Raw genomic sequence first — 23,612 nt, forward strand, 5'->3', positions numbered from 1 at the left:
GGCAGTTCGGTAACAGGACCCCGGCTGTAAATATTGGGCTAACGCCATTGAAACGCCCAAGCACGTGCCAAGGACTCTGCTGAGCACTTTATATCTGGTGTGGCTCATTTGATCTTCCCCACAAACTCCGTAAGGTACTGTCCTCCTCCTCATCATCCCGCAGGTCAGTCAGCGAGATACAGAGGGTTCAAATCACCAGCCCGGGGTCCTGCGGTGAGAAGCGAGCAGCAGGGTTTCACTCCAGGTCTCCCTGGCTCTGGATTTCATTCCGTGCGCCCCGCCCCCGCCACTTTGTGATCTGGGAACCCGATTTAAGATGGGGCGTGGGGTGTGGGATGGCCTGTCAGATGAGCTGCTGCTTGAGGGGTGCCGGTGAGCGTCCGTAGTGAAAATAGACCCTTGACCGTGAATGCTTGTGTGCCTTCGTGCGTTCGTCCGTGCACCTCAGCAGCTCTGCCTAGCCAGTCAGTTCCAGCCTTAATTCAGAGGGTGTCTGGCTTCTCACTGTTTTTGTTTAGACTGATAGAAACACAGAGGAGACAAGAAAATTAAGGAGGGAAAGCAATCAGCCTTCAGCTTTGGGAGAAACAGAAGCACTGACGTGGAACAAAAGGCAGCTTTGTGTGGCGTCCAGTCCCCGCTTCCCCCCTTCCACGCACCCCGCCCCCAACCCCAGGCCGTTTCCAGAGCCCTCTCCTGTCTGTGCAGCCGACTCAAAAGCTCAGCCAGGTCCCGGCCCTGCCGCGGCCCCTCCTCCTCACTGCTCTTTCTCGTTGCAGGTAACCTGGACATCACCCCGGATGACCCCCGCTGGATCGGAGCCTGGTGGGGCGGCTTTCTGCTCTGTGGTGCCTTACTCTTCTTCTCTTCCCTCTTGATGTTCGGGTTTCCACAGTCTCTGCCCCCGCACTCAGACCCTGCCATGGAGAGCGAGCAGGCCATGCTCCCCGAAAGAGAGTACGAGAGACCCAAGCCCAGCAACGGGGTCCTGAGGCACCCCCTGGAGCCGGACAGCAGCGCCTCCTGCTTTCAGCAGCTGAAAGGTAGCAGCGCCTTGGACGTGGCGGGAGGCAGGGGGCAGAGTGATGGCGGGGCTAGGCCGCTGGGGAGAAGGTTCACCGTCAGGACTGGGTGCCGGGGAGCTTGAGGTAGCACCATGCTTGTTCCCGTGGTTTGCTTTCTCTGGTCCTCTGCTTCCCTTTAGTCCTGAGAAATCAACCTGATGTTTCATCAACAATCTGATGTTTCAAAACAAAACAAAACGCAGAGTAACTACCACTTAGCAGAGAGGCAGCAGACCAGTCTCCCCAGCAGACCCTCACTGGTCATTATAGCACCTGCTGCATCCTAAACAGAAATGTCCGTTGGAAGAAGGTTCTAGACCTCTCATGGAACCCTCAGAGTCTTTGAGGCCACCGCGTACAAGCGCGTTGGAGCAGGAAAGGACCTTGGAAGTAGGGCTTCCTTTGCCTGAAAGAGGCATTCTTCAAAAGCCACATCCAAAGTGCATTCTCTTCGAGTCGCTCCATCCCCTTCATGAGAGATGTGTTCCTCCCGAAAGAAGTATTAACTCAGTCTTAATAACAGAGTCACACTTGAGAACGCGGCAAAGCTCTCCCAGTTGTTTTTAGAAGGTAAAGAATACACATCTCTTCTGACAGAGTGGCGAGACACACACAGTGATGTGGAGTGAGAATGAGAAGCAGCCCTCCCCACCCCGTCCCACCCCTGGGTTGTTGCCCCATTTGGTAGGGTCTCTTCAAGGCAAACGGGGACGAGCTGCTTGGTGTCCGTCACGGCCCCCCTCCCCACTGCGAGGTCTGTGCAGGGCCCCTTGAGTCACAGGACCCCTTCGAGGGGATCCCTAGAGAACCTGCTGGGTTTTCAAAGCAGGCAAACGCAAGGCTGGGGCACTCCTTCTCGTTGAGGCTGTGCCAGGAGGAAGGTGGACGGGTCGCCTCTTTGCAGGGTCCGGGAACACCTGTCAGCAGCGACAGTCTTTCAGTGGTCACTTTAGAAACTGGGTGACAGTCAGGGCACCTGGGTGGCTCAGTTGGTTAAGTGTCCGACTTGGGCTCAGGTCACGATCTCATGGTTTGTGGGTTCAAGCCCCATGTCCTGGCTCGCTGCTGTCAGCTCAGAGCCGAGAGCCTGCTTCTTATTCTGTGTTTCCCTCTCTCTCTCTCTGCCCTTCCCCCACTTGCACATTCTCTCTCTTGATAATAAATAACGTTAAAACAAAATTAAAAAAAAAAAAAAGGAAACTAGGTGACAGTCTCTTTACCGACCTTTTGTATAATGAAGTGCACCTTCTCTGGAGATGCTTGAGAGCCATGGGGAGGAGCTGAGGCCACCCTGTGCCCAGGTCCCCACTCGGCTGTTCACTAGAGCTGGGATCATTAACTTCTCCACGCTTCGTTTCCACAAGTACACAGTTGTAGCCGCGTTCCTAAGTGACAGTGTGGCCAGGAGAATTAAAGCACTGCCTGCAGAAGACTGACTGTTCATAGTGCCTATTCATTAGGGATCGGAAGAATTTGTTAATCCTCAGATGAGACTAATTAATAACCTAATGTTATGTCTGAATCCATATTCTGTAATCGTTTCTACCAAAGTATAAATTTGGAATTGCCCAAAGAAGGTCTTAAAAGCCAACTCTCTGAGTTCCAGAATGCATAGGTAGATGAGAAGGCCACCCACCTTGTGTCCTCAGAGGGCACCTTGACTTGGGCCCTCAGAAATCTTAACAGAAGAGCTCCCCCCTCCCCCCGCAAACAGCTGGTTAGAGGGAGATGCCTACTGTTTCCCTAATGGTGCAGGCGGCCACACAGAATATCCCAGTAACCAGATCTGCAGGAATAAATAGGGCTGACGTGAGTGGCCTTGCAGAGGACATCCTCGACCAGAGCAGCGGCAGCCTTTATGGGTCTTTCCTTGTCCCGGGGTGATTGATTGCAAGGGCTCTGATTGCAAGAGCTACAGCAGTAATCTCTTACCTTTCATCTCTGGGGGTGCAAAGATGAAGAGACACAATCATGCCATCAGAGTACTCACCATCCAGCATAGGGACAGACCAGCAAGCCAGCAAAGGCAGCCTAACACACAAAGGACTGTAGTAGCGAGCAACTGAAGGGGTGACAGAAATACAGCAGACCGGCAGGGGAGAGCCCACCTCCTGCGTCAGAGGCTGAGGGATGTCACGTCTTCAGAATTCTTGGGTTATGATCTAGTTGCTCATCGACTCCATTTGTTCAATTTCGTCAGCATGTGTCGAGACCCTATTAGGCTCCAGGGACACGGTGCTAGTAACCTAGGAAGCTTCTATTCTAGAGCTGGCGTCATAGCAGGGGGAGGCGTGCAAAAGACCGAGTTAAAGCAACGGCCAGGTGAGCGTTGGACACGCCGTGGCTGAACTGATCAGTACGTAGTTGGGTGGACAGGTCTGAGACTCACTATAGGTCATAGTGATCACAGGTTGTGATCTGTGCATGCACGGGCTGCACTTCTGATAATTCATGATTTTTAATTTAGAATTACAGTTCCCAGAGGCAGTAGGTCTGTTAATGGACCTAAAGAATGTCAGGAAAGGAAAGCAGCGTGTCTAGAAGAATCCCCAGGAGCCAGGATACAGTGATGGGAGCTATTATGCTAATAAACAAGTTTTACACGTGCCAGCACATGGACGGGGGGGCCATGGTGGTTTACATCCTTTCTTTTTCCACGCGAGACGATGTTTTAGCCACATAGACGTTTCCTCCAAAAGCACCACGTGGTGTCCCTGGTGCTCCCAAACTCTTGATCCCATTTGCAACCTTGGAAGCCCCCGGGGTCTCCTGGCAGTGTGCTGCACATGTATGAGTACTGATGAACTGAGCGGCATTGTTCGTGGAGGAATTAACGTTGCTCCAAAAATATATGTGTTGCAACTCCTCCTCTGCTTCATTTGAGCTTGCCTATGGGTTTCTTCTCCAGCCATCTGTCTGTGTCCCCGGCCGTGCCTTGCAGATAGGGAAGGCCTCTGGGAAGAGCTGGCACTGTGCCAGGAGCACCTGGCCCATCCTCTTCCCTCCTGGCCCAGGGACAGTCCCCCCACTCCTGGGAGAGCAGTGGGGCTGCTCATCTGGGTTCACGCCCAGCTCAGCCACTTCCTAGTCATGCAACCTTGGCCGTGTTGGCTTTAATTCCGTTTGGCTTTCACATACGGTGTCTGGTTGATACTTTGCTTATTCCTGTTTATAGATGAGGAAACCAAGCTCCGGGGAGATAGGAGTTCAGGCTTGTGGTTCATTGTTCAGGGTGCTCTCCCCCAAAAAGTGGGCTTCGAGGGTCTCTTTGTAACAAAGTTGGCCATTATTGGGTTTGCAACCCTGATAAGAAGAGGAGAGACCGAAAGCCCAGAGTGGTGGTCTTTAACTGTGTAGAGAAGCTGTTACTTCTTGCACAGCCCAGAAGTCCCCGTCTTGTAGTGACTGTCACATAACTGTTTAACAAAGCAGGCAGCAGGCAACCAAATGCTTGGGTTTGTGAGGCTCCAGTGTCTTCCTGGGTGGGAGTCTGCAAACCCAAGACACGTTTCTGCATCTCAGTTGTGCCACCAAGTAGCTTTTTCTTTGTGCCCTGGCTCTAAAGCCTCCCTTGCCCAACCTTGTTCTTAAGAGCATTTTGCTGATTCGTCTTTCTTCACCCCCTCATGACCTTCTCTGTGTCCACAGCTGTGTCCACTCCTCCTGTCTATATGCCAGAGCTGGGGGACAGGGCAGGGGGGGGGTGGGCAGGACAGTGTGGCCTCCTGGATCTAGATGCTCAGGGTTTGTGGAACGATTTGGGAAAGTCAAGACCCAGAGGGAGGAAGGAATTCAGGGGGCTGTTATAGACAGATGTACAGTGTTATCACCAGCTAGTGTGTTAAATCTCACATCTGTAGTTTGTGTTTTATTTGGAAATTGTCTCAGGTGTCAGTTGCCCTAGAGGGGCTTTGATGGTTCGGATCCCGGCTCCTTCAGTAGCCTTATGCTATACACCTTCCCCATCACGTTCTGTCTGGTTGCTTGAAGACAACGGCCACTCTCCTCTTTTCTTTTTTTTTTAATTTTTTTTTTAGTGTTTGTTTATTTTGGAGACAGAACATGAGCGGGGGAGGGGCAGAGAGAGAGGGGGACACAGAATCTGAAGCAGTCTGCAGGCTCTGAGCTGTCAGCACAGAGCCCGACGCGGGACGCGAACCCACGAACCGCAAGATCATGACCTGAGCGAAGCTGGACGCTTAACCGCCCGAGCCACCCAGGCGCCCCCTCTTTTTTTTTTTTTTTTTTAACGTTTGTTTAGTTTTGAGAGAAAGAGAGACAGAGCGCAAGCAGGGGAGGGGCAGAGAGAGAAGGACACACAGATTCGAAGCAGGCTCCAGGCTCTGAGCTGTCAGCAAAGCTTCACTGACTGAGCCACCCAGGTGCCCCTCCGGTGCGTGTCTTAGGCTACGTCTTGGGGCAATAAATGGACTCTCTCTTTAAGGAAAAGTGGCATCAGCAGGTACTAGCTGACTTTTCAAGAGAGCGTACTTGAACTCCAGCCCTGCTTGCAACAGCCCTGGTGTACCCTAAAACAGTGGGTCTTCTAGACAAGGCTAGAGGCTAAAAGGGAGGGGAGGAACCCACTCCCTGTAAGGATTGGCCACATCCTAGCCTTCCGATGGGCTTTCTAGCTGGGATGAGTGTAACTGTTCCAGAGGTTTAAAATCCGAGCAGAGAGCCCTGCCTTTGATCACTGAAAGAGACGAGCAGTTAAAAGCTGCACGCTCTTGTCTCTGTGCACTTCATGCTGACTGCCAAGTGGCCTCTTCCTGTCCCAGAAAAATAGATGAACCGGGTGATGGCAGGGAACAGCTGAGCTGGCAGGGCTCGGGCGGGGCTTCAGGCTCAGAGTCTTAAAAACCACCCCCAAAACGCGGAGGATGGTTTATGAGTTCCCAAGCACTTGCAGGGAGTTCCCACTGGGTCCCGACAGTCCGGCTGATGAATGCCACTAATCTCCATTCCAGCCATCAAACCACAGAGCTTGGGGTTAAACTAGGTTCCCAGGTTGCCAGTGTTGGGGATGATGCAGCCAGGAATGGGGCCAGGTGCCCGGACTTCAGATCCTGAGCTCTTTCTGCTGTATTCCCTCAAGGATTCACTGGACTGTTAATGCCCTGAGAAGAAGAGGGGAGTCAGCCTGGGGCTGATTGAACAGAGACCCTTCCTGCGTCAGAGAAATGTCCCCTCTCTCTGTTCCACTTGCTCCTTTTCCAAAGGGGCCTTGCTCAGCTCCAAGGGGCCTTGCTTGTTCCACTTGCTCAGCCCCAAGGGACCTTGACTTTCAGGGGAGATGACATCTGCCCCCGTTGTTACCTTCTCCACCCTCCTGCCCTCCTAATGCCATCCATCCCTGGGCTCCGCTGACTTTACCACCTGAATCCGTCTCCGGCCTGCTCTGCTGTCTCCTGCATTCCAGTCGGCCCTGCCCTGCTGGTCTGCGTGCACAATACAGGGGTTGCAGAATGCGTCTGATCCTATGACCACCTGCTGCTTAAAGGGACAGAGGTGGAGCCCTTCGTGGGGCTTCGCAGCCTCTTCTCACACCACTGCCGCCCTGTCTCTCCACGCCAGCCTCCCTTCACCGGCTTCCATCCCCAGGCTCCCTTGCTCCCCAGACTTTGCATTTGCCGTTCCCTCGGCTGGAATTCTGGTCCCGTCATCAGTCCTCAGCTCCCAGTCACATCCCCAAGGACATTTCCCTGCCCTCCAGGGCATGTTGCTCTCCGTGTCATGGTCCTAACGTTACCATTGCCTGAGTGATGATTCCCTTACTCTGCCCTGCCTCTATTTTGCCCCTGCTCCTGGACATCGGTGCTTGGTGCACCGTTGATAAACGGGGGGATACGGGGATCACTGGACGTGCGCTGCCACGCCCAGCAGTCTGCTGCTTTCCTTCAAGCTGTCCTCACCCCCAGCCCCCTCCCAGGGTCTTGGCCTGTGTTTGATCCACCAATGGATGCAGGCTCAGTGGGAGCTCTACCTGTGCTGAGTGCCACAGCCAACCCACAGGTGACCTGCCCACGTGGGGGAGGGGCTGTTGGCCCAGTGGCTTGGGCGGACTTGCCCCGGTGACTTCGGGCTGTGCGAGTCCTCTGGCAGGTGTTTGGGTCTGGGGCTGGGTGCTTAGCCTTCGCACCCACTGCTCTCCCGGTGTTCCGCAGGAGCCCCACGTGTACCAGCCTGGCGGAGGGATGCGGCTCACGCCTCGGGCTTCTAGAACTGTGCCGGGCCTCCTCTATCCTCTTCCAGCTAGCAGCCAGCTTCTGCCACGTTCTCCTTAATGAGGGGCCTGTGCCTTTGAGCATCACATGATAGTGAGGAGCCGGCGTTCCGAGAGCCCTTGTTCTGCAGGCGAAATGGCTGAGTGTCTTTGATCATGCCATTTGTCTCCAGAAATGTGCTCTCCCCTCGTGTGGATTTCCCATTAAAATCTTCCTTCTTGATCCTGTGGCCAAGGACACCATCCCCACCCTCCCAAATGCTCGGAACCCTGTGCCAGGCTGTGTGGTTCACATGCTGCTGTGCCCAGGAGTCGTGCCTGCAGGTCCCCAGGACCAGTCTGGCCAGTGGCTTCCTCCTGTTCTGACCAGCGTTGGTGGAGGATGTGCTGGGGCATTATGTCTGTGAACAGGATGCAAATTGTTCCAGAAAGCACCTGAGATAACATGTGACAGTACCCAGCGTGGTGCCTGGCACCCCACGGCAACCCCACAAGTGGTTTCTTAAGGAAAGAAGGAAGGAAACAACCAGAGGACAGCATTTCCCAATGGGGGTTCCTTGGAACACGAGTCCTCAGAGATGCTCAGGGAAAAACAAATCCGTGGGGGGAGGGAGGAAGGTTACATAGCCAAATAAGCCTGAGGAAATGTCTGTGTACTACGTGACCCTCTTGGAGACTCAGACGGTTATATTCGAGTATTAAAGGCCCTTGGGAAACCAGCTCAAAGGAAAGCTGGCTGGTGTTTTATGCTACGGGACCCCAGGACTCTCTTGTTCAGGTAAACTCTTCAAGCCTTTAGGAAATGTTACCAGAATAAGGATACAAGATGGTGGGGATCGCAGGAGGTTTGCAGGGATGTACTGAGTCCACAGGGAGGACCTGAAGACAGGTGCAGAAAGCATGTAGCATTTCAGCCTGATCTGCAAGGATGAGCAGGATCCCTGTGGGTGGAGGGAGGAGAAAGGCTTCTAGGCCCGGGGGCAGGCGCAAACAGAGGCAGGGGGCAGAAATGCCCAAGGGGCGCCTGGGTGGCTCAGCCAGGAAAGCATCCAACTCTTGATTTTGGCTCGGGTCATGACCTCATGGTTCATGAGTTCGAGCCCTGCATCGGGCTCTGCACTGACAGCATAGAGCCTGCTTGGGATTCTCTCTCTCTCTCTCTCTCTCTCTCTCTCTCTCTCACTCTCTCACTCTCTCTCTCTGCCCCTCCCCTGCTCATGTCCACACACTCTCTCTCAAACAAACTTTAAAAAAATGTCCAAGATGGGGGTGGGAGAGAGACATCTGGTTCTGGGGACTAGGACTTAGAAGAGGTCGTGGTAGAATACAGTCCCGTGTCCATTCCTGCACCTAGCAGAGTTCCTGGTATCTGAGGCCACTCAGTAAGTCTTGTCTTTAAAGCTCTACGGCGATTCTAAGTGAAACCCCAACTGAAAACAAATACAAGAGGTGGTGAGGGTCCTTTGGGGGGTTTCCATCAGAGTTGTTTCTGCCACAGTTGCAAATAAGAAGAAATGTGGGGAGGAGACCCTCGCTTTAAATAAGCTTGGGACAGTGTGTGACATGACCCATTTGGGAGGTCCACAGTGACATTAGCACATTGAAGGCTCTGAGAAGGCTGTTGTAAATGCAGCACTTCAGGAGGTAGCGTTAGGGAGCCTGGGCTTAGAGACGGGCACTTGTATCAACTTGGGTGTCGAAATCCACCATTTCTCTTGTGAGCACTGCTCTTTCTTTTTCCAGCCGTGCGTTCCCCTACAGGCAGAGTTTTCGTGAATGCTAAATGCCACCGCTGATATGGCGCATCATGCTCCCGGAGAGGTTCCTAGGGGCTGGCCTGAAGTTACAAAAGTGGCGTTTTGCTTACGCAAGGCTCTTTATTTCTTTAGTCATTCTCTGCTTGCTGCCTCTGACAACAGAAAGACGCAACAGTTGCATCTGAGACAGCTTCCAGAGTCCCAGGCTCCTTTCTCTGTCTCACCATGCTGTTTTTCCGACTTCAGCCTCCTGGGGGTCACCAATTTGAAGCTGCAGGAGATAGCTGTGCCTCTGGGGGTGCTTGGGCTTAAGCCAGCTAACGTACCCCCACCACTAATCTTTTTCTCTCGGGCCTTCTTGGCGGTGTTATGAGGAACTGGGGATTTAAAAAAGAATAGAACTGATTGATAGGGGCGCCTGGGTGGCTCAGTCAGTTAAGTGTCCGACTTCGGCTCAGGTCATGATCTCGTGGTTTGTGAGTTTGAGCCCCGCGTTGGGCTCTGTGCTGACAGCCTGGAGCCTGCTGCAGATTCTGTGTCTCCCTCCCTCTCTGCCCCTCCCCCGCTCATGCTCTGTGTCTCTTTTCCTTAAAAATAAATAAACGTTAAAAAAATTAAAAAATGAAAAAGAGGACTGATTGGCTCTGGGTTTCCCTGGCCAGTCCACACCCATTGGATGCTTGGCTTTTAGTCTAAATCCTCGTTTCCTGTGCCGATGGCATCTTGTTTGTTTGCTCAAACCATGACCTTCTCCATCCACGGGACGTGGTACCTTCGGCCTGTTGCCAAAGACGGGTAAATGGAAGCTGGATAGCTGCTTGTCTCACAGCTGGCAACGAGAGGGTTCCAGGAAGCTCCCCTGGGTCCCTCAACAGCCCAGAACAGAGCCTGGGGGACAGTCTCATCTGCAGCGACGAGGTCACAATGAGCCCAAGTCAGCCAGTCTTGGGCCTGTACATAGTAGGCACTGCTTCCAGAAGGCTGTCTGACACCAGGCTTCCCCTCCCACCTGGACTTCTCCCCTCCCCACCCAAGGGAATGATGTAGGTACTTCTAGAATGGGCAGTGGAAATGGCCATATTAGCTACTTATTCCCACTTCCGTCACGGCCCATGAGCCTGTGGAATGTGACCCATGGTCTCTGTTTCCACAGTGAATGTTTCCTAAGAGATTGTGACAGTTACCTTTTGAGACTGCAGTGTGTTTATTTATTGGATTCTTTCAACCATCTTGCGTTTATGAAGCATCTGCTCTCACCGGGCACAGTGCCCACATCTAGGATTGGAGCTGCCCCATCTCTGTGTGCAGGTGGCTCCTCTCATGGGAGAGACCGGAGGACCCAGGCAAGGGTGTCCCGGGGACACTAGTGCACGGATGACAGCCTGCACGGGGTACAAGGGACCCATCTTGGTGACCTCCAAACATTTGTGCCATGCCAGGAAACTTCCTAGGACGCACCCTACCATGACTTCAATGTCATGCGTCCACTTTGGTGTTTATTCACATCTTCTTCATTACTTCTTCCGTCCCCTTTCGTTTGGATTTGGTCGTGACCTGGAGGCTGTTATGTATCTTAGGCCCACCCCACTCCTTCCGCCGCTCTGTTCTCTTCTGCTCCTGGGACCTATGCTCTGGGAAGTGCTTCGTGACGACTTCTCTTTCAGAAAACCGCTTTTCCGTTGACTCACGTCCCCATGCAGAGACCTGAAGATTTAGAAGCGGGTTCTGGAGAGGAGGCAGACCTGAGTTTTGCATTCCAGGAGAGTGGTTTTGGCAGCCGCTCAGGCAAGCCTTGCTTTCCTTGTGTCCGCAATGAGATGGTGAGACCACCCTGCCGGAATAGCCCTCAGAGTGAAATGAAGGATCCTTAGCATGTTGGCCCTCTGACACTGCTGGCCCGGCAAGCATTGCCCGTCACTGTCCTAATTACCAAACAGCTGCACACACTGGTTCTGTCTCCCCTTCTTGGGAGCATTAACCGTGATGTATTGACAACAATGTTACGAAAGAAAAAGAAGGCCAAGGCCAATTTCAGTAGCGAGCCTAAGGGCTGAAATATATGAGTCAAGGGCAGCACCACTGAGGCCCACAGCAAACGCGTTCCCGGGCACCATCAGGTCCCAGGAAGGGCGGCGGACAAGGTTGCGTGCCCCCGACCCCCTGACCCATCCAGCCTGCTGCAGAAGGGCATCTCCTTGGGAAGCCAGTGGCTCCAGCGGCAGCTCCCAGGAGCCCCGCTTTCCCCCCCCCAGTCACTTCCCAGCTCTGCTTACTTGTCGCGTCTGCTCACACACAGGCCTCCTTACAGCAGGCCTGGTGTCCTCCAGCTTGAGGGCTCTTGCCCTAACGTAGCCAAGGAGCACTTCCGTTCCATTAACTATCGTCATGCTCATCGAGGGCTTACCTGTGTGCCAGGAGCGCTGAGTCACATGCTTGCACGCACGGGGTCTCATTTAATCCCCGCAGCCATCCGTGGGACAGGGTGGCAAGCTCTGGGCGTAGACCTTCTCAGTCTTAGAGATGGAATTCAGATCCCGGCACCCTGGCTCCTTACGGGACTCTGCAAGCCTTTCTTTCTCTCATTTCTTTCCCTCCCTTCCTGTCCTCCTCCTCCGGAAAAAAAAACAAACAAACAAACAAACAAAAAAAACCTCATAGACTAAGCCCCTGAGTTGTTTCCCCCAGCTCCCATAGGAGTTGTTGTATTATTATTTCTAAGCATTAAGCTGCACCTTCGATCACCGGGGGCGGGGTCTGCGTGCTGAGTCCTCCGGCCAAGAGCAGCGCCTCTGCAAACCGGAACCTGAATAGCACCCTGTTAAGAGCACGTTCTGTGGCAGCCGGTGCCAGGGGTGGAGTTTCTGCCGTGCTTCCCTAGCCCTGGGAACCACTCCCTGCCTCGGTTTCCTTATCTGTAAGTGGGGGCTGTACCTTGCCCCAGGGTCACAGGTGTGCTATGAGGATTATGTGATTTGATGTGGGAGTGGTTAGAACGGTGCTTGGCGCCCTCGAGATGCTCTGTCGGTGTCCGTCTGCACAACTTCTCCAAACCTGCCTTTTTCCCTCCTGGAGGGACCTGCAAGCTTTCAAGAAATCTCAATCCTACAGGAATGGCTTCAGAAAACAGCAGTGGAAAACCCATCTTCCCTGGAGAACTCCCCCCTGGTGCTGTTTTCAACTCCGTCCCAGCCTGCTGGTGATGGTATCTGGCTCCCGAGGAGAGGTGAGGTCTATCCCAGCTGGTGAGGCTGCCTCCCACCCCAGCTCCCAGCTTCGGAGGCTAAAATCAGCGGGTGGGAAGTAATGAGCTAAGGGGCACCAGGGGTGTTCAGTGGCCTAGTGTGGCCTTGGTTCGTTAGTTTCTATTTGTCTGGGCCACCTCATTAGCTACGGCCTCCTTGGAAGGTTAGAATTTTATGGGTTTAGCAACCCATTTGAATGAAGAAGGCTTGAAATACTGGGATGGCCCTAGGATCAAGCTAATTAATACTCTTTTTCAAATTGGGGCTTTGGAGGGTAGGCTGAACCTTTGAAAAGGAATCTTTTGAGAGAGTTACAAGTCATTGCAATAAAACCTAGGATGGAGGGAAGAACCTGGGAGCAAAATAGCTGAACACGAGGAATCTATCATTTCTGGCAGTGAATTGGCTTGGTAGAGGGAAAAAAAAAAAAAAAGAAGAATGTTCTTCATGCAAATAAGATCCACTGAGTTTTCCCTGGGCCTTCTGTCAGATGATCCTCAAACTTAATAATTTTCACATGTAATTCAATGTGAAATTAGTCATTAGGTATGAAGACAAAAGCAGGCAGGCTCTCCTATCTCAACAAAGAATCTTTCCCACTGAAGTGGAATTATCTCTGGAATAATCAAGATGGTTGCTGAAGTATGAAAACATTCCATTAACCAGAGTTTCTTTTGTCGAGAGGTACCCACCCCTTTCCCCAAATAAATCGTGATGGCCATGATCAAGGACAAGGAGCTACCGAGACCCAAATAATATGATCAAAATGAAATCCTCCTTGGTGTCCTTTCTGAGCCAGAGAACAGAGTTCCTAGTTCGAGGATGCTGGTGATTTCAGCTCAGCAGCGGATGGTCTGCGCCCTAACAAAGGAGATGAAGCCTGCAGTGAAAGGGATGATTGTTTTCCTGGAATGTCCCCAACCTGCCTATTGATTGTTGGCAGTGTTTCCAGAGTTTAGACATCTTAATTACAAAAGAACGCAATGATCGCGAGACGGTGTTTCTATCTGCCAAACATAACCAGCTGGGGGCTTTCGTATTCACTCATTACAGGGAGGTACTGTGGTCGCTAGTTGGGATCCATACCTGTCTCTCTACAGTGTGAAGGTTGGTGTTCAGTGCCACACAGCCAACCAGTCCCTCATCACGGACACATTACCCCATCACAATGTGCCACACACAATAGCAAATCAGCCTTCACTCATTAGCAGTAATTTATGATGATGGAGTCTTAACATCCAATGGGCTTTTGAACATGAAAACAGATACCTCATTGCCCTCTGTTTACGCCCAATGTATTCATCTTCCATATTTGTTTAGCAGTCTACATTTTTAAATCTTGCACAGTCAACATCCCTGTAAATATTTGTATGATTCTTAAATAATGTGTATTTAACCAAGGAAAATTTCTCAATGTTTAAACACAGATTTAGACACTAAAGTAGACAGTTTTAGCATCATTTATTTGAAATGATGTTCCTAAAAAAGTCAGATTATCTTAAATTCTTGAAACCCTGCAAAAACAAACAAAACACATGTAAAGGTCAGTGCGTTTGCAAAAAAAAAGTATAAATGAATGAATATTATAGATTTAAAGTTTCTGAGTGTGTGGGGTGTGTGTGTGTGTGCACGTGCGCGTTCTTGTACATGGTTGCATCATCCGACAGTTGCCTTCCTAAGGTTTTAGTAAATTTTGTGAGACTACTACAGGAAAGAAGAGGCCACCAGCTCTGGTCATTTTTTTAGTTGGGATGTAGGACAGAGTTTCTCAGCCCACAGTGATTCTGAGCATCTAGTTGTCTGACTCCATTCCCATAAGAGCGTTCTTCTCATTATGTCAAAGGATCTTTAAATCCTTCTCTTGGGGTTTTCATTTTTGAAGCTTGGTCTCTTCCATGGAAATGATAAATTTTCAGCTGTGCGTATCTGCCATTTCCTGACCCATTGTTCTGTCATTTTGATGTATTGAGCTTGTCTGTTAACATTATTAAAAACTTATGTATCCCCTATTATTATTTTATTCTAATTAGTTGGGCCATTTAGAGGTTTCATCTCCTAGGAGATGAGATTGAGTCTGTGTAATTAGCTCTCTTCTTTAGGACAGCTGGCTAATTCATCACCTTGGAATGCAGTTGTAGACTCCCGGCTCACCTGTTTATTTTGTGTGACCATGAACGCTGGTGGGTTCTTCCGAGACTTAGGATAATACTTGCTTCATCTGGGACTCAATCTTATCTTTTCTGTTTACACAGGTGGAAACAAGTATACCACATGCCAAATATTCTATATTATTATCACAACAGAACAGAGTTTCCCTAACTCCACTGGCATACCGCTTTCATAATTTTTTTGCCATATCTGCTGACCACCCGTACCATTATTTACCTAAGGCTTATCTTTAAATAACTTTAAATATGCTTGTTTTAACCTGGCATCGTTTTAAGCTATGAGAGCCATGAAAGCACACATTGGATATATCAGTTACATTTCAGTTGACTTTTTTGTAAGGACACATTAAAATAACAGCCTAAGTATTGAAGCGACGGGTTGTCCCCTAATACCCGCACCTGCAGGGACCCCTAGCGCACCGCCAGGAAATGTCATCGTACCATAGTTGAGGGGATCTGGTGGAACACCAAACACCAAGGATTCTACTTGCTGGCAATGATCCAAATAATGTGGTTGCATTCAAAGAATTAAAAACACAACAAGAACAACAACAAATCGCACATTTTTTTAAAGCACCAGTATAAGTGCGGAATCTTAAGTGGTTTATGAAACCACCTGCTTTGAGAAATATAGAGTATAATAAAATAAGACTGAAATGTATAACCTCAATAAGACCTGCCTTCTGACTCTGGTGGTGCTTAATACGGTGCACAAGTCACCAAGTGCTTTTGCCTGCCGTCGGTTCTCACCTGAGCCCCGGGCACCAGGCTGGGCAGGCAGCTTCTTCTGAGTGGGACTGGATGATGAGAAAAGACCACCTGAGGGTGAAGGAACAAATGTAGCAAAGATCTGGGGCAGAGCATCTCCGGAGAGGGAGGAGCCCCTAGTGCATAGCCTTAGGTGGGGAGGGCCTGCTTGGGATCGGAAAGAGTGGGAGCAGACAGACTGGACTGGAGGGAGAAAGGGGTGTGGTAGGAAGTGTCATCCGATTGCTAAGCAGAAGTTTTGAGCAGGATGGTAATTTGAGTTGATCCCACTGGCCACAGTTTAGGGAATGATTATTTCAGATCAAAAGTCAAGACTCAACTGGTCTTGACCCTACCCTAGTTGGGTTGCTCTGGGACTCCCCGATGTGAGAACTCATGGAAACTTTTTCCAAGGAGTTGGCCATAGACGTGTTGAGAAGAGGTGGGGTTTGACTCAGCATATGTATGTATGTATATATGTGTGTGTGTGTGTATATATATATATATATATATATATATATATATATATATATATACACACGTATATATATATATGTACACACGTATGTATGTATGTATGCATTATTTTGTTTTTTAGAGGGAGAGTGAGCAGGGGAGAGAGAGAGAGAGAGCACATCCCAAGCAGGCTCCATGCTCAGCACAGAGCCTGATGCAGGGCTTGATCTCATGACTGTGAGATCCTGACCTGAGCTAAAATCAAGTGTCGGACACTCAACCAACTGAGCCACCCAGGCGCCCCAAGATTGAACATATTTTCTTAACATACATATATAGTCACAAATATTTATCCTAGGTCTATTGATAAATATGCTTATATATACTGATGTAGTTACAACATTTACAATTTATAATTTATAATTAAATTCTATTTTTTCCTTTGAGAAACAAACCCCAAACTCTTTTTTTGGCAGGGCGGGGAAATGGAAGTAATTTGTCATCGCTTATAAAATATCTTACCATTTCCAGTAAACCAAGAAAAGGTGTGATATCGTTTCCCTCGTTGCATTCATTCTCAGTTTAAATGGCTAAATATCAGCCTGTATTTTGAAGCCAGACTCTTCACAGTTGTGGGTGACTTCCCATCGCTAGGTTTCAGCCTGAGCTACTGGGCGACGCCCCGGGCTGTTTACTGAGATACACAAAAGCGTGTCAAGAAGGGACCCAGGGGGGCAGAAGACCTGGGAGTGCAGTGCGTGACCATGGCTCTCTGCTTGTCTCTCCCTGCAGTGATCCCGAAGGTCACCAAGCACCTGCTGTCCAACCCCGTGTTCACCTGCATCGTCCTGGCTGCCTGCATGGAGATTGCAGTAGTGGCTGGCTTTGCCGCCTTCTTGGGGAAGTACCTAGAGCAGCAGTTTAACCTTACCACCTCTTCTGCCAACCAGCTGCTCGGTGAGTCCGCCTCTCCGTCCCCCGGGGAGGGCAGAGGGCTGCCGTCCTGCGTGTAACACCCTCAGGGTCTACCGAGGCCCCCCAAAGAAAGAGCCCAGGCTCTGCTGTTCCTTTAGCAGCAGTATTCAGGGACTCTGTGTGCAGAAGGCATTTCAAAGTATACTCTTGGGCTCAGATTTGCCAAAAGGATATGATAAAGACCTAGAATATAAATTGTATGTAAGAAGCCTTGTGACAGGCCAGGAGATCAGTAGATGGGTGCGAACTGCAGAACTGAGGAGACGAGGGAAGGAAGGGAGAGGGGAATAAAGACGTATCCTGAAAGGCTAGCAGGCTTCGGTCAGGTACGTAAAAAAAGTAAGAGTATTTCTGGCAGCATGAAACCCGCAGTCAGCAAATACAGAGGTTGGAGGCCATGCACTCCTTTCCTGACCCCTGCCCGTGGCAGACATAATTTATGGATCATGGTACTCCTTCTCCCCAGGAGCCAGCATGGCCTTCCCATCCTTCTCAGTAGTAGTCTACAGGCATCCGTTCCACTGTTTGGAGTTGGCATGGTAAGGAAAACCAATTTGCCCTCAGGGGAAGAGCATTACTAAGGGGGAGCTAGGAAAGTGGCCTCCTCGCAACTGACCAGGGAGACGGGAGAGTTAAGGACTCCAGGGGTCTGGCTCGGACAGCTGGTGGTACCATTTGTGAAACCTGGAAACCTCAAAGAATCAGATCCGTGGGGAAGACGATGGGATCGCTTTTGAAGTTCCTGAGCGCGAGATGCCCGTGGTGTATCCACGTGGCCTCCTGGACTCGGCGGGGGATCCGGAAGGAGACTTGGGTGAGGCAGAGAGGTTTGGGAGCATCGGTGTATGGATGGAGGACACGGGAGTGAACGTTACGTGATGAGAAGGTGGAGAATTAGAGGAAAAGGGTGAGAGACCAACCGTGAGGGAACAGTGGCATCTGTGGGGGAGTTCGAGAGAAATCCACAGGGCATGAGAGTCCAGGAAGAGATGATTCCAAGAAGGAAGCTGTTAGCTTCCTCCCATTAGTTGCAACAACCAGGACGCCCTTCCACCTGTGTCAGAGCTGTGTCCGAGAAGTGGCAAAGCGGGGAGCCTGTGCGCTGTGTGGAGAGTAGCCCACACAGAGGGACGGCGTAGTCTGTGACTGTAGGACACTTTCCCGAAGCTCAGGTGTAGAGCAGAGGAGAGTGGCCCCAGCAGGCGGGCCGTGTGTGTCGGGGTCCAGGGGATAGGTGGAGATGCTGCATTGCTGGAAAGGTTGGAAAGGTGAGCAGGTTGCTAAGCGTAGGGGAAAGAGCCAGCACGAGGGGATTTGCGGAAAGAGCAGGGTGTGGATGGACAGCCCTCGACAGAAAGGCTCATCCGTCCTACAAGTGCAGAGGAGAGAAGCATGAGTGTGGCCACTGAGAATCCGGCTGGGACAGCCCTGCATCTGACAGAGATCTGCGGCCACACGAATGACCTTCTCTGGTAAGTAGGGGCGTCAGATCATCTGCTGAGGGGAATGGTCTTCTTCAGCGCTTCCTGTGTCTTTGCATAACGGCCAATAAACAAATGCAAAGCCGCTAACCCGTCACGAGTCATCAGGAAAACACATAACCACACTGAGATACCACGGACTGATAGCACCGAATGTTGGTGAGGATGTGGAGCAACTGGAACTCTCGCGTGCGGCTGTTAGCAGTGCCCAAAGGTGGGAGCGCTTGGGACAGCTCCTGGGCAGTGCCTGGTAAAGCCAGCGTTTATGCTGGGATCCATCCGTTCTACTTCTGGGCATGTTCCCACCAGAAATGAATGTTGAAATCCGTTCGTTTAGATACGCGTATGTGACAGCGTTCAGAGCCTCCTTGTGCATAATAGCCCCAACTGGATTCAGCCCAGATGTCTGTCGACAGGAGAATGGGTAAATAAATTATGGAATGCTCGTGCAGTCTTCACACAGCATGAGAAAGCAAGCCTTTTCATACCTGTCTCCGTGTGGGTGAATCTGACAGAGTTGAAAGACATCAGGCACAAAAGAGTACATGTTTATATGAGTTCAAAAGAGGAGAAGTTAATTAAAATGATGGAGGCCTTGATGATGGGTACTGTCTTTCCAGGAGGAGGGGGAGAGCAGCCACCAGGGAACCTTCCTGGGCTGCTGGAAATGTTCTAAGCTTGATTGGAGCCGTGGTTATAGGGGTGTATACAGATGCAGGAATTGATTGGCTGTTCCCGTAAGCTTTGTGTACTTCCCAGCACATGATGTATCTCAATTAAAAAAAAAAATTAAAAACATACTATGATAATGCAGCTGGGTCATAGCACGTCTCCTTGGGAGCTGCTAGGGTTGCACAAGCCTTCTTTCTTTCTTTCTCTTTTTCTTTTTTCTTTTCTTTTCTTTTTTATTTTTTTACTAATAACGCTTTACCATCCACTTCTGTGTTGAGTGTCACTTCCAAGAAGTATTAGCAAAATGCAGGCAGCCCTTTAGTTCCTGTCTGACAGAGATAGGTAAAACGGGTTTCTTTTATAATTAAAGTCATAACTTTTTCGTTATAACCTGGGGTGTCTCTGGTTTCGCCCTCCGGCAGCCAGTTTCTCCATTTCTTCCTCATTCCTGTGCTGCTGTTCTTACGTGCTGATTGCATTTGCTTGGTTGCTTCCGCGTGGCGCGGGGGGCTATGTTTTATTTCAGAATAGACTCCTAAGGTTTCTATTGACAAACAAATCAATAGTCTTCAGGGCAGAAGGTCAAAACAACAATCTCGCCTTCTTGCACCTGTTTCTTTCCCAGTGACTCTGTCTGTCAGAGGGCCTGGCAGGGGAGGACCTTGCGGAGAGGCCACCTGCTGGCCCATCTGTCAGTCCGTCTGTCTGACAGTCCACACAGCATGTGTGCCCTCTCCCTGTGTCCTGCTCGGGGCCTCACTTTAATCAGCATGGACCCTGGAGGGCGGGCGGTGGGGACAGAGCGAAATACTGGGAGCACCAGGCAAGGCTCTCATCAGAAAGTGCTTGGTTCCTACAGACCCAGGGGATAGGGCCCAAGCAGTCATCCCTGGGCCTTCGTGCGTGGCTCTGTGCCAGCCTTGAAGCCATCAACAAATGGGACAGAGTCCCGAAAAGAGCTACATAGATGATTAAGGCGCTGATGGCATGGATTTATGCATGAAGGTAAAAAGGACTCAATCTGCGTAGGTTAACGTAATGAGGATAGTTTCGGGGAAGTTCTGATAACTGAATGCTAAGGCGGCACACACATCAGGGAGGAAGAGAGAAGGCTGATGATGGCTGGGAGAAAAGGCGCCGAAAGCCTGTTATTGCCATAGTTACCATCATCACCAGGTGATGCTCCCTGCGGTCTCTGCTAGGAAATGAAACAAAGCACATGCCTGCTCTCTGGGCGTGGGCATGTCCTCCCAGTGTTCATTCACACAGATCCAACCTGCTCACCTTCCCACGCATCCTGAAAATGAGCCTCAGCGCCCCGCTCTGTGCTAGGCACACAGAACCATGTGGACTGAGCGGGATGGAAAAGGTTCTTGGGCTCAGGGAAGCTTCGTCTGGGGAGGGGGAGAGTGAACAAGAAACAAGAGAACTAAAAAGGAATGAGGCAGCTTCAGACAGTGGGGAGAGCCATGAAGACAATAAAATGGGGGTGAGGAATGATAGGGAGGCCCCTGGGTGGAGTGTAGGACCACTCTAGATGGTGTGAGCTGGGAAGGCATCTCTGAAGGGAGTACGGGGCCAGCCAAGTGGAGACATAGTGCAAGAATGTTCCAGGAGGGGGATCAGCAAGTGTAAAGCCTGGGGGGACCTGAATGGGCTTGGTCCATCCCGGGGAGGGAAAGGAGGAACAGTGGGCATGGGGTGAGCAGAGAGAGGCACTTGGGGGTAGGTCGTGAAGGTCGTTTCTACGTCAAGAACAAGGGAAAACCAAGTAGACATTCCAAGAGCATCAGGTAACACAGAGATCTTTGTTTCATTTAAATGTGACTTGAGCTATTTTCTTGCAGAGCTCAGCCTTCCTGATTATGTTTTTCTTACCCTAATATTAAAATTAATTTGCATTCTTTTAGCACATACCAGCTGGTTGGTGTAGTCGATTGACCTAGAGGTCTGTTGATTGGCAAGAAGGAGGCAGCCTGCCCTGGGAAATTGGCCATGTACTATCTACATGGTGAATAAATGACACACGGCTAATTTAAAGCTGAGTTTTAGATGAAGCAAATCAGAACAAAGCAAAGACCAAACAGGAGATTGGAACTCTAGGACCCTTCGGCCCTTCTAAAATTCCATGAGCCTCTGAGAATCAGAAATAACAGGTTTATGGTCCTGTTGCCTTGCAGATAGCTCCGTTTATAAGACAGGGGGGAAATTTTATGCCAATTACTCACCAAGAATTAACAAAACGATTTGATTGATGCTACTTCCGGAGAGGTCTGGGAGCTGGTTAAAAGGCCACCTGCATGGGCCGGTGAGTCCTAGGACCTTTGTTTACACACTGCCAGGCCTTTCCATGAAGACCTCCTTGACTAATGAGAAAAAGAGAGAAAACCCCCAAATGATCTTGAGTCCCCTTTTCCCACATCATCTCAAAATGCACAGAGAGCACATTAGTGCTCCGTGATCTTTACATCCCTGAAACATGTGTTCCAAGTCTGTCTGTCTTTGTCTCTTGGCTGTTCCCATGCCAGCCATGTCTTTCCCATGAGGGTACCTCACTTAGCATGATAGGTGTAGGTATTTGGACCCCTAATAACAGAGTGTGTCTCCCCCAGTTTTCTGTGAGCTCCCTGAGGCCAGAAATAAGGCCCTTTGTGGAGACCTGGGGGTGGAGGGCAGCATGGAGAAAGGGGTGCAGTCGTGGTATCCCTGGGAATTCAGGTTGGACAGGGTTCAGCCCCCAGCCTGGCACTCATCTGTTGTATTGACTAGTCCCGGTTTCCCTGCTAACAGTTTCTGCTCCTCTGTTTTTCTCCAGGGATGACTGCAATCCCATGTGCCTGTCTGGGGATCTTCTTGGGTGGTCTCCTGGTAAAGAAGCTCAGTCTTTCCGCCCTCGGGGCCATTCGGATGGCCATGCTCGTCAACCTGGTGTCCACAGCTTGCTATGTTTCCTTCCTCTTCCTGGGCTGTGACACGGGCCCTGTGGCTGGGGTTACTGTTCCCTATGGAAACACGTAAGTCCCACAAATGTCTGTTTCCGCCCCTGCCTGCCCAGGGGATGCCATGGTAGGGTAACAGAGCCAGCTTTGTCTCTGGTGACCATGAATGGAGGGTTCGATGATGCCTCTCTATCTTCCTCCCAGTGCCGGAGAATCAACGTGGACCTCATGGGTAGAGGGTGCAAGGCCATTCCACTCAACAGCTGTCTCCCGAGACGGCCAGGAACACACGGGGGGAAATCGTCCTACATTCACTCCCCACAGTACTCCTGTTACCATTTTTAGCATTTGACCTTAGGAATAATTAAAGATAACACAGAGAAATTTTATTTTAAAATTCATCTTAGGGGCTCCTGGGTGGCTCAGTCAGTTAAGCATCCAAGTCTTCATTTCGGCTCACGTCGTGATCTCACTGTTCGTGGGTTCGTACCTTGTCAGGCTCTGTGTTATCAGTGCAGGGCCTGCTTGAGACTTCTCTCTCTCCCTCTTTCTCTATCCCTTCCCCACCTGCTCTCTAGATAGATAGATAGATAGATAGATAGATAGATAGATAGATAGATAAAAACTTTAAAAAGTTCAGCCTAAAAGGAAAGACAGAATAGATTACAACCATTCCTGAAATTTTCAGGAGCTGTCATTAGGCTCCCATAGTAATTATAGGGTCTCATCCACAGTAGGTATTGATAAGTATGGGAGGGCAAAGGAGGTGGGGAATAAAAGAGGGAGAAGTGAAGGAAGTTAGTTCTCATGGGACACTTTTTTTTCTAGTTATTATCCCAAGGCTTTGACCTAGAGTCCAACTAGAATTGCCCCAGAGGGAATTAGGAAGAGTCCAGCATCCACAGCTGTCCCCCTTTCTGTGTGAGACTTGGAAGCTGCTTGGGGATCAGCCTGGAGCACCAAGGGTGCAGCAGAGTTGGCCTGCAGGATACCAGTTCCTCCTCCTCCAAGCAGGCCATCAGGCTTTCTCCTATAGTCCTGTATCTAGAAGGTATAGGCACCCGCAGGGTCAAGCAGGCTGAATGTGGGAACACAGGTGAAGGCAGCTGTCTGTATATTCATGCATAGTCCACGCATTTGTGTGCCCCTCCGTCCCCTTTTCCACCACCGTGGCCACTTCTGCCCCCACCCCAGCCCCGGTTCCTCCCCCTCCCAAATGTGGCACCTTCTGGTTTGTGCATACCATGAATAACAGCTTTTGGAGAGAACGACTGCCAGCCTTAAACTGTGCCAGCTCTCAAGTAGTAAACTTGTAGCGGTTCAAAGCATAGGGTCTTACGATAATGAAGTTCTTCTTCATTAAAAAAAGAAAAAAAAAAAAGGCTCAGGGACTATGGTCCAACTGCTAACTCTCCCCAGATTGGTAGAGCTCCAGAACCCCCTCCCCCTTTCCCATGTACAAGGTGGGTATGTTTGGGCAGGCGACTCAGCCTGGTTGTGCCTCAGTTTCTCTCTTATCAACCCCATGGGGTTACACAGAGAATAAGTGAAATATAATCCGTGCAGTACCGTGAATAGTGCCTGCCACATAAATTGTCAGATATCACCATCATTGTCATTACTATGAAGCGTTCTTGAACCCTGGGAGGCTCAGCTGAAAATAACGGGGCTGGAAGGAGAGCCTGCCTCTCTTTCGGAGCTCACAACGCCCACTCCGCCCTTTTCCTCTTTGCAGTTTGCAGGCTCTGGGTAATTGTGCCTTTAATGGTACAAAAGGAAATTTAAAATAACTCGTGTTCTTTTTCTCAGGAAGTTGAATCACACAGACGATAGTTATGGAAGCCAGTCTAGTTGAGGTGGTGTTAAGCGTCGTGAGGCCTACTGC

The 23,612-nt window shown here is 50.4% G+C and overlaps 1 protein-coding gene across 3 annotated transcripts in view; it reads left to right on the plus strand.

The window, feature by feature from the left end:
• Positions 1–23,612, plus strand: part of SLCO3A1 (solute carrier organic anion transporter family member 3A1) — a 310,384-nt gene that overhangs the window by 239,596 nt on the left and 47,176 nt on the right. For all 3 annotated transcript variants that reach the window (XM_060617729.3, XM_060617728.3, XM_060617730.3), the window contains exons 4-6: positions 780–1,043; positions 16,453–16,617; positions 21,604–21,802. In XM_060617729.3, the coding sequence (XP_060473712.1) occupies positions 780–1,043; positions 16,453–16,617; positions 21,604–21,802 (628 nt within the window). The remainder of the gene's footprint in view (positions 1–779; positions 1,044–16,452; positions 16,618–21,603; positions 21,803–23,612) is intronic.

Source organism: Panthera onca, chromosome B3 (assembly GCF_046562875.1).
Source record: "Panthera onca isolate mPanOnc1 chromosome B3, mPanOnc1 haplotype 2, whole genome shotgun sequence".
NCBI lineage: Eukaryota > Metazoa > Chordata > Mammalia > Carnivora > Felidae > Panthera > Panthera onca.